Source organism: Ascidia mentula, chromosome 6 (assembly GCF_947561715.1).
Source record: "Ascidia mentula chromosome 6, kaAscMent1.1, whole genome shotgun sequence".
In the NCBI taxonomy this organism is placed as follows: domain Eukaryota; kingdom Metazoa; phylum Chordata; class Ascidiacea; order Phlebobranchia; family Ascidiidae; genus Ascidia; species Ascidia mentula.
Window position 1 is genome coordinate 14832946 of NC_138571.1, and position 12330 is coordinate 14845275.

The following is a 12330-nucleotide window of genomic DNA, read 5'->3' on the forward strand; positions in this document are numbered from 1 at the left end:
TGGCCCATGTTTTTCCCTCAAATACCTAGAAAAACTATTTTTATTACCTATGCACCAGTAATACTGCAATAAGTGCTTGATTCTTGTCGACATAAAAGCAAACATAATACTATATGGACGCGTCTTTTTCTTTTATTGGAATCAGGCTAATTTGCAACGAAAGCGGTTTTAGACGTTCGACAAGCCGGTTTACAATCGATTTTCTGCACCTGGAAACTGCGTTTCCTGCTTTATGTGTGATGAATCGGTTTCAGATGTACATGGAACGATATATTGTATATCGCCCTTTTTGTCACTGGCCAGCAGTTAATATCTTTATTGCGTGTCTGTCTGTTTTCAAAATCTTGAAACAAGGAAAACTGTGTAACCTGTGCTGTTTTTAACATGTGCTGTTAATTGCTTTAAACAAGCCTCAGGGCCTCCAAAAAGAACACAATACAGTCATATTTTGTGGTCGTGTTTTCGAACGAAAATTAGAAGCGATTAAATTTCATTGAATAGAGAAAAGTCGCACACACAAAATAAACACGCGCAAAACAGAAGCACCAAACTTGGTCACTTTTCAATTGAAAACGAACAGAAACGCGACATTGTTTTGAAACAAAGGCAGCCAATTGTCTTCGGGGGACCGGTGAATTTGACTGTTCCCACAAATGAACATTTTACTGAAACACTACACACCACTCGCAAAAGCGCATACCTAGTTACGAAAATACAAAAACACTCAATTATGGGAACAGAAAGAACAGTTACGTGTTAGGATTGTACTTATGGCGACACCGAATGTTACACCTGATACATTCGAAGAAGTTTTGCAAAGAGAGATTATTGAACTTATTGGAACGGAAAAAGTTATGAATCTTTACGCCATTTCGATATTACGGTAGTTGTAAATGAAATACATCAGTATATTAAGTAATACACAGGTGCATATTGTTAACGATATAAACACAAAGCATATTTTTGGTTTCGTTTTTAATTTTTTCCTGCTCTTATTGTTTGCGTTTTTACTGATAAAGCAAGAGCATTGTGTAATTATACATTGGGCCTGCGCATCAAAAGTATATCAAGTTTGCCTGCTAATGACAGTATGGCTGAATTACGAAACGTGTAAGACTTTTTGCAACCATATTTTAATGTGGAATACATAAGAACCTATATGGAGCAGCAATGACCTGGATTTAAAACACCTTCAGCCCTGACTTTTTTAGGCACAGTGAATGAAAAAAAGGTACAACATGTAAAACAGAAATTTTATAAAGTGTACCTTCAGAATGCCAATTGTTCAATGGATGATGCACATAAACAATTATAAACCCATTCAAGCAGCAATCAAAGGTCCTTGAGGCTTTGCCACTTATTATTATTTATTGTAACTATACCCACATTTTAAACCACAAAACCCTAAAGTAGCTTCTATTCCACAAAAAAAAATCAACCATATTTCACACAACTAAATATATAGAGACCTACATCAGTGGCAGAATCACTTGACAATCTTAGTCCAACTCATCAATGTCCGTCCAAGCAGATGTAATTCCATGTCCAGCAGCATTGACAGCATTGCTTGCAACTACTTTTGGCACGTGGTTCACAAATTCCACATTGCCATTTGGTTTCGAGTACGACCCAAAATCGAAACACTCGTCGACGGAGCAACCACTAGAGGGACTGCTGTCGGAAGAGACAATATTTGAGCCCACTTTTGTCGGATCCGAGGAATCGTCTGACAACGGGGATCCAATTTCAATCCAATCATCAGGTGATTCTGCACCCCGAGTTGCATCCCCACTTGAGGGCATTTTTAGTTGGGGAGCACGTCTGGCATCCCAATCCACATTGTCGCTGTCCTGGTCCTTTACAAAAACAGGGTTTGCATTGTTATTTTTTATGATAAACCAGACAGGATTCTTATATTTATTTGACCAGCTACTTGGCATGTGTAATATATATATATATATGTATATATACGAGTTTTTAGTGTAAATCTCAAGTTCGTGTTATTTTTTGCCAGAAACATGCTATAGTGCAGAACAAGAAAATTGACCTTAACATGCATTAGCGCTGGTTGTAAGGGCTTACATATCCCTCAATGTACTACAATTTACTCTTCACTTTACTGGGCAAATTTACTAAAAATACAATAAATAGCTTACACTTGAAGAGCTATGGTGTACCCATTCTCCTTCGTTGATGATGATGGTCTCGCTCGCTTCTGGAGACAAGAGATCGGTGGGAAGAAGATCACCAATCTCAGACTCTTTATCATTGCGAGGAGAAAGACACAAGGAGGGGTTTTTCTTTCCCACCATTTGAAGATCATCCATGTCAGTCTGTTTGTCAGCAGCAGAAGGATCAAGATGATCTTCATCATGAACTGTTTGAGATGGAATGGAGGCTTTTTCAACATCCTCCATATTTTCGTGGTCATCATTGGACTGGTTCCGATTAAATTCATCCGTAAGTATTTCAAAGGATTCTTCAGATTTACCATCGGATGTTGTTTCATGAAAATCAACTTCCTCAAATATTTCTTTGTCGTCTTGTTGAAAAAAGAAATGACAATGTTGGCGGATGACAATTACTTTGTTCATGTGAAATTTTTGAACAAATCTGGAGGATCTAGTTTACCTGTCAGGTCCTATATTATTTACTTAATGTTGAAATGGCTAAAAATCTTTTTGAAAAACAGAACATAAAAAAGTCAACACAGATTTTGAATTGCAACTGCCTTGCCGCGATATTAAAAACATTTTAATCATCTGTTCTGTACATTTACGCACAACACAGCTCTACACCGTCATAACATTTTTTTCAACCAAATTTGCACGTTTTTGAAATGCAGTCTTGCAAGTACAGAAATTTGGTTTTACCTTTGGAAACACCATCCATGGAGCTTATGCATAGTGACCTTGGTTCGTCGGGGATAACAGCTTTCTCAAGCGCCTCCACAGTGAAAAGTTGGTATGTGCTGAGCAGAAGTCCAGGGAAGCACATTCGGAAGTATTGCATTGGAGTTGCCATGGTTACACGGTCCTCCTCTTTAGTGCATTGTATGCTGTAGAACACAAGGCATGTTTTTTGAAAACATTTAAAAAAGGTGTGTTGGTGCAGGAAGGGTGCTTACAAAAGCTTTTCGTCGTGAGTACATTTGTGCATCAATGCCAGGAGGCCACGACAACTTGACATATTGATATCAGAAATATTCACCAGCTTGTTGTGGGCGTAGGTTTTAAGGACTTCCTGGAAATGCAAAGGGCATATACTTTACTTTAGTAAATACAAAGATAATTTGGTTTATTTTTTGGAGCATTACTGTCTGGCAATATAGTTTATATTTTATGCTTTGGGATATTTCTCTGAATTGCATGACCGAATAATGCTTATGTCAAGAAATTACCTGCTCAACTGTCTGCAGTTTCTCCATCAAAGAACTTCCATCATCCATGGTTGCATTGGACAGCGCCTTGTCCGAAAGTAGCATAAGGTATTTATCCATCTTTTCCTCTGACCACAGGAAAGGATGGGCAACAACCTTAACCAGTGAAACATAATTAAACAATATGAAGTTGGGCAAAGAGATAAAACAAAAAATCAGTTAAAAATCAGTCACATGAATCAACAGATGTATTATACCATGCAACAGAGGTTTTTTCATCAGTTGAAAAGTTGCTCATTGTACAAACCTGGCTCATAGTGAAGCGCTTTTCGGGTTCTTTGACTATCATGTGCTTGATAAGGTGATGTGCAAATGGATCCGTAAGCGCTTTTAAGTTGTACCTGAAACAAATGAGATGTACTTCATCTAGAAATATTTGTGATCATTTGGAGTTTTAAAACAAACCAATTGTCCTAAAATTTTTCTCACATGACTATGAACAAACAAGAAAAAAATATTGGTTTTAATTTAGGGTTTGTTTTAAAAGGTTAGTTTTTTATGTTTCAATCATAAAAGGTTTGTATATGTAAGTGCATCTAGCTAGTTCGGGCATTATCCACATTTGCATGACTAAATCAATGAGAATCCTTACATTCCCCTCGATATGTTGGTGATGCAGACTGCTGGTAATGTGTCTGGATCACCGAATGGATGAAGCCCGTTTGTCACGATGTAATACATTAGCATTCCCAGAGACTGAAAGAGATTAATTAGAAAAATGTTTTAGAAACTTTAAGATAAAAAATACATGACAATGATAATGTTTTGAAATAGGGTTATTATTCAAATTCAAATTTTTTATTATTCAAAATTTTCCAGCTACCATTGCTATGGAAAAACATATAGTGATTAAAACTACAACAGCCAAACATATATTAATGAAAGATTTAAAGTACAACAGTCAAAAACATACGAGAGGTATTAAAACTTACAGCGACATCTGAAGCTGGGGAAAATTGAGGTTCTTGGTCATTGGGTAAAACTTCCCGGGCCATCCAACAAGTGGAGGCAGATGTTGGCCCTAACAGCTGCTTCTGATTGGTAGAGGTTTGACGACAGTGGATACCATAGTCGGTAAAACGTAACTCGTTGTTTGAACAAAGAATTACATTGTTTGGCTGTATAAAAATTTAAATATAAACGTGTAAGATTGGAGTTAAATTTTAGGAATGTGGCAACTAATAATGATTGAAAATGTTATGCAGAGTTAAAAAATACACACAAATGTATACTGCATGTTGCATGAGGTTAGAAAAGTAACGGCAAGAAATTTGTAAGTTTTAGGTATACAAAAATTGCAACTTAAAACTTACATTCTTGTCTTGCCAGAAAAATAAGATAAATTTGTTTTACCTTCAAGGTACAATCACAAAAAACACCACTTAAAAGAAAATAGCACAGCAGTTTATGGAACTTACCTTAATGGCCATGTGCAAAACATCATTTTGGTGCAAAAAGTACAAAGCTTCGGCCAGCTGGTGGCATCCAAGAGCCATAGGAATTTGTAAAGAGGCAACTTTGCGCCGAAACACTTCGTCCAAAGAAAATTCACCAACTGGTTGAACCTAAAGAGCAAAGTTTTAAATTTTTACACCAAGCGCTATAACACACTTTTAGTTTAAAAAATCTTTTTTTCTGTTGTGACATTTTTGAATAATTTTTGAACAGTGTTTTTGCAGACATAAATTCCAATTATCGCGCCATAACTGTTACAGTTTTTTTTTAGTGTTTCGTATGTTGGTAATACTGATGGCTAAATATCAACAAAGTGTAAAAGTGAAACTCACCACATAACAATGCCCTTTGTCCTTAACAATCGAAACATATCGGTTGAGGCCAACTTGGCTAGGAAGATCCAAAAGATGATTAACGATGCCTTTCTGGGAAAGAAGCGGGGCACGTTTGGAGCTGACTTTCTTTATTGCGACTTCCTCGCCATGATTCGTCAACCCCAAGTATATGTTGCTGTAGTCAGGCCTGGAAAAAATACATTATTGCAAAATAAGACAGTGCCATAACACATGGGTTGAAAAGCATCTTACATATATCCATGCTTTTTGTAACCAACTATGATGTATAATATATGCATTCTTTGTAACCTTAAATACACAGCAGTTGGCCATTTACTTTTATTAAAATTATTGCAAAGTGGGCTGCAGATCGGGCCACTGTTATGATCAATATAAGGTCTCAATTTCATCCAGTCTACAGCTCACTTAACATTATTAGCTCTATTGGATTTACAAAATTATTGTGGTGCAAAATTGCACAATTTTTACAAAAAAGACATAAATCTTACCCAGTTCCAATGTGAAGATGTTTCTGGTTGTCGCATAGAAATGCCTTTTGCTCTACGGCCTGACCATCTATCCAAACCAACTGCCTTAAAGTTTCAACATCCATTTCAGACAAGTCTTCAAAACGTGGAGCCCACCTTGGTGAAACCGGGTCCCAAGTCATTGTGGCATCTATCGCGTTAAACCCATCGCATGTAACAAAATCGCTCTCGAAAATAGGGGATTCACAACTAGGCAGTTTAGTTCTATATGCTTCCGTTAACAAAGAATTTGTTTCTTCTGTAATGGGCTGTTTTAAGTTGCTGGCTGCTGGCTTGACATTTCCATTGTGCTTCAGTTTCTGGTTGGGATCTTTTTTGTTTGCGTTCTCGTAGAAAACTAGAGGATGTGAGAAATGGACGCTCTTTTTGGCTCCAACACTGCAATCTGACGAAGATGAACTTTGTCGACGACGCCTGGCTGTTAATACTGCAACTTCGCTCCAACGGTTTTGTTGAGTTGTCTTTTTCAAAATGTCTGCAGTTTTATCCTGAAATATTGGATATTTAAATAAGTGCAATAACCAGTTTTTTTTATATGTGGAAAAAATTAATCAAACAATTGATCAAACATTCATTGTGCAAATGAATCAACTCAGAGTTTTAGAAATAACAAAAGATTCTATACAATAAACAACAGCCTTGTCGTTATTCTCAGATGGGAATTGTCAAATACGAAGCAGAAGTGTGCAAATCACTTTGACCGAAACAAAAAAGATTACCTCAGGGACTTCGGATTCTTGATCGACCTTGTCCTCTTTCTGCGGAATCTTTTTCTTTCCCTGGGCCTTTTTCTTGTTTCTCTTTTTTCTGCCCTTTGCCGACTCCATCTTGGGTGTGGAACTCTCATCGGAATGGTCACCAAAACCATCAACTACGTAACCGTTCGTAGGTAATTCTTCATTTACTGGAGGGTTATCTTGTTCACCTAACTCCTCGTCGTGTGAACCAATAGCAGCAGCAACATCACACTGTTCATCTCCACTAGCACTTGACAGTGAATGTTTTAATTTTTTCCCCTTTGCTTTTTGTCTTCTGCGCTTGCGGGATTTGGGTTCGTTTGAGATGTCATCGAGAAGCTCGGATTCAAATTTTCGTCTCTCCTCCTCCATCGCAACTCTTTGGGACTTTATGATCTTTTACATTGAAAAGAGTGAGTTGTGGTCATGCAATTTTTGGCAAATAAAGTTGTGGATATGCCCCAAAAATTGGCAAAATAGCATAGCCCACTACCTCATTTAATTTAGCAACATGTTCAGAAATTTTGGCATTCAAACATATTTTTTCCTTGCCTGTGGCCCACAAATTAGGAACAATGAAATATCTCATATTTGTCACCAACCTTTAGACAACGACGTATATTCCTGTTGGAGGAGTTTTTTACCATTGGCGGCAGACGAATGATGTCTTCTATTTCCTTGGAGAACAGAAGCTCTCGGTTGGACTTAAATCTAAATGAAAAGTATTGTTAAATATATTCAACATCACGGCTTTTTTACATTCTATAATGTTATGTTAATAGTTTGTCAAAATTGGTCTCTTTAAGCAGTAAGCGAATAATTGCATATTCATTCATTTTTATTATATTCTGCATTTTATGTTTCACTTCAGCTTGTCATGCCAAAAACTTATGCTAAAATGACCAAAAACTTTATGCTTTATCATCTCTCTCTCTCTCTCTCTCTCTCTCTCTCTCTCTCTCTCTCTATATATATATGTAATGTATATTATACCTGTTCACTAAATCCAACAATCCATTTTGCATGGATTGTGACAGGCATTCCCCGCTGAAACTGACACCAAAGTCAAGCATCATGTGGGCCAATGCAAGATCATCCTCTAAGCTCCTGCAATAATCAATAAATATGCAGGATTAAAATAATAACTGCACAGTCAAAACAATCTGCTAACAAACTAAATTATTCAAAATAACGCCAAAAACACAAGGGGCATTTGTTTTTGAGCTAATTAAATTTTAAGACTGCCTCTAATTAATAATTTTAAATTGGGCCACTGCAAAGCGTCTTCGAAGTTTTTATAACTTTGATAACAAAAACTAAAACAATTGACATATGAGACAATTTGTTACCTTAATAGAACCTTCTTTTCATAGTCAGTTGGTTGTGGGTTTCTAAGCAACAGCCTAGCAACAAAAAATGATTAAGTATAATCTCAATTTTTGCTCTTTCCAAACAATTAACAAGGTCCAATCATTCTAGCAGCCAGAAATTTATGTTAAGTATATGAAAAATTATTTAATCACAGGACTTTTATTTTTATACCAACGCTAGATATTTTTGAAAACAACCAAAAACCTTAAATGCAAATATATATAAATATTTCTGCCGCGTGATCACTTTAAATGGCCCCGAGCAAAATTGTTGATAACAGTGTAGCAATTACTGCAGAAACAAGATCACATGGCTATGGTTACTTACTTGCTCACACATTGCTCCTGTCCCGTGCGAAGCTGATGTTTAAGAAGGAAAAATAACACCTGCCAAACGGGTGTTTTTTCTTCAGCCCCTGTCTTTTGCTTATTTGGTTCTAGAATTGTATAAAAATAAAATTGTAATCAAAACCAATGGCTGGTTTATTGGAGCTTGTAATTGAATGGGCATTTTTTATATTTTTTATTCATTTTGACACAGCTGTATTTACTAAAGTTGTTACAGGATGTTTACGTTTGGATAAAGCACAGTTGGATGCATTAAGTAGCATAGCTTGGAAAAATGATGTTTATATACATGTGTACAACATGTGACAATATTTTTAATCTTTGCCTGGTTTTAGGGCATGTCATTGTAATTAGATTGAAAACTGCCATAGAGAAAAAGAAAACACAATCAACTTTATTAACTGAATTCAGAAATGGTGTCCTCACCATCAGAGCTGGACTCAATGTCCAACAAATTTTTTATCAGTCTACCAATCCTTGCCATGTCTTCTGCATTGAGGGGTCTGAATTGTTCCAACAGGTCTGACCTGAAAATATTATTGCCAGAAATTTTTCACCAACCGCAAGGGCAAAAATTTACACATTTAGTCAATCATTAGGTTTGCAGGCTTGGCAGCCCAGGCATTGGATCAGTCACTTTTTCCTGACAAGTCGCAGCAAGATTTGAAAAATCAAAAAGTGACTGATCCAGCTAGGCTGCAATGCATGGGCTGCCAAGCCTGCAAACCTAATGATCGCGATACGATAGCTGTGATCGCCAAGCAAGGACCTGCGCAGTGGGGCGATCCAGCCAATCATGCCATTGCAAGAAATATTACTGCACATTTAGTCAATTTAGAACACAGTTACAAAATCTATTATTTAACAATTAACGTGTGGTCATTACTGTTAGACAAATCAGTAAATACACTGTAATTAACAAAACCTTAATTTTCAAATTTGTATATTTACCGAATGTTGAAGTTGCTCAACAGGAGCTGGAGTGTTTTCATGAGGCCCTTTGACACTCTCAGAATTTGCTGTTGGTCCTTCTCGCCGCCTGCTGACTTTGATTGGTCCTCTGCCAAGCGACGAAGCAAGTCAGCCCAATTGAATACCTTTACCAGTCTCTGTGCCACCTTATGAAAGCAAATAGAGCTATGTTAACAGAAGACACACTTTCCAAAAAACAAACTGTATACAGTTTAGGACATGGTAACCATAAATGTGTTTTTGTGAAGGCGAATGAGCCTGCAGACAGTGAATCTGTTTTCACCTTGCAGGTCTTTGAATTTGATTTTATATGGAACAGTATATTTTTTTATCAAAACTCTCGAAAATAAACTTTCTTAGTTGAAGCTTGTTTTGAGATTGAAATGTACTTACTTCCTTTTGTCTGGGTTTGCTGGCTTCCAGCAGGCATTGGATGGTGGTGACAAAATCAGAAACCCTTGACATTTGGAAAGCTCTGCAGACGGCGTTCAAGAAATTCTCCTCATAAAAAAGTGGAGTGACCTGGTTTCCACTAAGGGATGCATACACTCCGACACAGTACACAGCTATGGGGTTGGCGAAGACCGTTAGCTCACAGAACAACTGAATACACAAAAGTAAAGCGAACGGTAAACCACAATCCAAATACACAACTAAGAAAAATCAAGTTAAAGTACCTCCTGGATTTAAAATAAAATGACACACTCAACTTTTCCATTGTGCATCTTACCGTTGGTATTTAAATAAGCATATAGCACAGTTTCATGTAGCCAATGGAATATTTAATGTCACTTAGGACAAATTTAATATGCATACTCGCAAACAGAATTACATGAATATATAATGCAAAACTCTTTGTATTATGTGAAGGTTAAAAACTGCAAGCCATTGTTAACATTGCCCATAATTATGTTCTGACCAATAATATTTAACAACAGGATGGTCATGAAAACGACAGAAAACATAAAAATAGCTTCAAATCTCATAGCCACTATTAGTAACACACAGGAAGTACATTTGTCAAATGTCTATTAAATCATTCCATCACAAAAATAGGACCACTGCTAATACTCACAGCTTCAAACAAAACACTTGGACGATTGCTATCTGCATTGTGATCGACAAGGATTTGGGCCACTGCCTTGTACGCCGCATTCTCTGCACAGTCAATGCTGTTCGGATAAGCATTGCGCAGAGGTTGACTAAACACTTCCCAATTCTTATACACAGTGTTTTCCTGTAAATAAATGGGAAATTGCTACATTCGTGCCACAGTATTCTGACACAAAGTTTTGAGTTTAATAGAACTTGTGAAGTATAACTGTTCTAGAGAAAAGTGTATCATTAAGAACAGGTATATATAGTGAGTGTGATTTTTGTGGTAATTATTTGGTAAACACTTGATTACAGTTTGTAAGATCCTAAATGTAAATTAGACAAACTACATGTTTAACAAACTTTCCCAGTTCACCAGTCTTGCAAACTTAATAGTTTTGTGAAAATTGTCACATGAAAGGTGTAAAACCCACCCCAGACTTTGCTGTATAAACAAGTTGGGCTCCAGCCTCAAGCAAACATTGCACTATTTTTGCATATCCCCGCTGAGCAGCAAAGAACAGGGCAGTTTCCCCGTTCTGCAACAAAAAGGAAACATATTATTATATTTACATGTAGTGTGTTGTGTAAGTTTTGCATATGTATCAAACGATTTCAAAACCTTGCATCTGTGGTCGACATCAGCTGATCTGGAAAGTAGAAACTTTACGACCTCGAGTTGACCTTCAAGGGCCCCCACACACAGGGCTGACATTTTCTGGATCAATAACAGCAGAAAACACAATTTAATTTTGTTAAAATGGAGTTCAAAAGATAAAGTAGCAGTTTTAACAAAAAGTAATGTAAATCAAGAGCATCATAAGGAACTGTTTTGAGGATTTTAAGACCACATACAAAAGTTCTTACATGTATTGTAGTTTAACGACAAGACATAAATGAAAGCAAAAAACTCACAGTGCCATCTTTGTTGTTGTCACACTGCACTTTGTTTAAGTCAACTCCGTGATCAATTAATTGTTTCAACTTATTTACATTTCCACTCTTGCATTCTTCAAAAAATTCTAGTTCTTTGTCGCTCATGTTATGTATTACTTCTTTCTATAGCAACACAAAGTAAAAATTTTGTATACAACCATTAGTTTTTTTTTATATTCCAGAGATATAATATTCAAATAGACTTCAAGTAATGGGTATGACTTTGATTCACAACAAATGGAATCACTCCTCTTTTCCGTTCTACACAATCATTTTCTGTCAAGGAAGTCAATAACAAATAAACTATCTCACATATTACGCTACAGTAGAATGTCGTCCTCTTAACTTTCTTTGAAACGAGTATTGGAGATTTTTGAGTTTTAAAATCACTTACTTATTACTAATACGAGTTTGCCACAGTTATGGGCAACGGAAAAAGTTAGCACCGTACGAAGGCACATTACATCATAAGGACACATCACCCCTAAGTAGTAACAATGGTTGCGGAACTACTCCAGGAAATCGTGTTGCGACTTTAGTATTTACAAAATACATAAGTGGGAACTGCGGCTCGTCGTGTAACTGCATGCCTTAAACGTGACGGGCTGACATCGACGCGCCGACTATTCCAGAATTCGACGCACGCTCTTCTGCAAATCGATTGCTCTGCAATGTGATGATGATGATAAGCAAAACACGCGGTTATTTCTACGGAACTTACGTATATTTACGAACATACAAACACTACACTTTAATTTTAGTATTTTGTAGTGTATGGGTTTTAATAGCATTTTGTAGTGTATGGGTATATTTGTTTAGGCTTTCGAAGCTTTCAAACAAACAAAGTGCATGTAAATAGTTTATTTTGCCAATACGGTAAACAACAGCGATACAGCTTAACTATAACACATTTTAATATTCTTCACACATTTATGGACGACAAAACAATTGTAAAACACATTACAGATGACAAATTAATCAGCAGTTCGTTGGGGTGTTGTAAAAAAACTTTGCGGGAGCATTTGCCGGAAATGGTAGCCCACGTTGTACATAACTCGTCCTGATAATTACGTACAATGCTGACCGACGGCGTGC

At 36.7% G+C, this 12330-nt stretch overlaps 1 protein-coding gene across 1 annotated transcript; it reads right to left on the reverse strand.

Moving 5' to 3' along the window:
• Positions 1 to 452: 452 nt before the first annotated feature.
• On the reverse strand, positions 453 to 11353 carry LOC145905425 (uncharacterized). Its single transcript, XM_082992618.1, has 23 exons — positions 11215 to 11353; positions 10922 to 11017; positions 10734 to 10838; positions 10280 to 10441; positions 9598 to 9807; positions 9184 to 9350; positions 8659 to 8759; positions 8213 to 8321; positions 7864 to 7917; positions 7508 to 7621; positions 7117 to 7225; positions 6497 to 6910; positions 5739 to 6265; positions 5227 to 5416; positions 4858 to 5004; positions 4372 to 4557; positions 4032 to 4135; positions 3687 to 3780; positions 3401 to 3535; positions 3128 to 3243; positions 2874 to 3058; positions 2157 to 2542; positions 453 to 1856 (listed from the first exon to the last, which is right to left on the reverse strand). Exons 1-23 carry the CDS (start codon positions 11338 to 11340, stop codon positions 1500 to 1502), a joined length of 4194 nt encoding a protein of 1397 aa, XP_082848744.1. The 5' UTR covers positions 11341 to 11353; the 3' UTR covers positions 453 to 1499.
• Positions 11354 to 12330: the final 977 nt, after the last annotated feature.